Below are 347 nucleotides of genomic sequence, written 5' to 3'. Positions count from 1 at the left end.
GGAGACGGAGGCGGCGGCGGGCCGAGGGCAGGGCGGCCGCTGGTCCGGAGCGCCTGCCGGCGGCCGGGTCTGCTCGCCATGAACATCGACGTGGAGTTCCACATCCGCCACAACTACCCCTGGGGCCGGCTGCCGGCCAGCGTCAAGCAGGTGCCGGCGGGCGGGCAGGGGCCGGGCTGCCGAGCTCCCGGCCGGGGAAGAGGAGAGCGGGAGGGCGCCAGGCGGAGTGCGGGGAGACGTGGGGACTCAGCCCTGCCTGTCACGGGGGAAGGCAGGCGGCCCTGGCCACGGGGGCCGTGGGGTGCCTGCGTGGGGGGGGAGGTGCGTGGCTGTGGGGAGAGGGGGGA

General features: G+C 77.2%; 1 protein-coding gene across 1 annotated transcript in view; it reads left to right on the top strand.

The window, feature by feature from the left end:
• Positions 1-28: 28 nt before the first annotated feature.
• Positions 29-347, top strand: part of FAM91A1 (family with sequence similarity 91, member A1) — a 28,924-nt gene continuing 28,605 nt past the window's right edge. Inside the window, exon 1 of the mRNA XM_010576938.1 lies at positions 29-150. Within this exon, the coding sequence (XP_010575240.1) occupies positions 79-150 (72 nt within the window). The 5' untranslated portion in view covers positions 29-78. The remainder of the gene's footprint in view (positions 151-347) is intronic.

This window comes from Haliaeetus leucocephalus, unplaced genomic scaffold, assembly GCF_000737465.1.
Source record: "Haliaeetus leucocephalus isolate CR32 unplaced genomic scaffold, Haliaeetus_leucocephalus-4.0 Scaffold555, whole genome shotgun sequence".
NCBI classification, from domain to species: Eukaryota; Metazoa; Chordata; class Aves; order Accipitriformes; family Accipitridae; genus Haliaeetus; species Haliaeetus leucocephalus.
The sequence above is the reverse complement of the archived record's forward strand: the minus strand, read 5'-3'. Positions and strand labels throughout refer to the sequence as shown.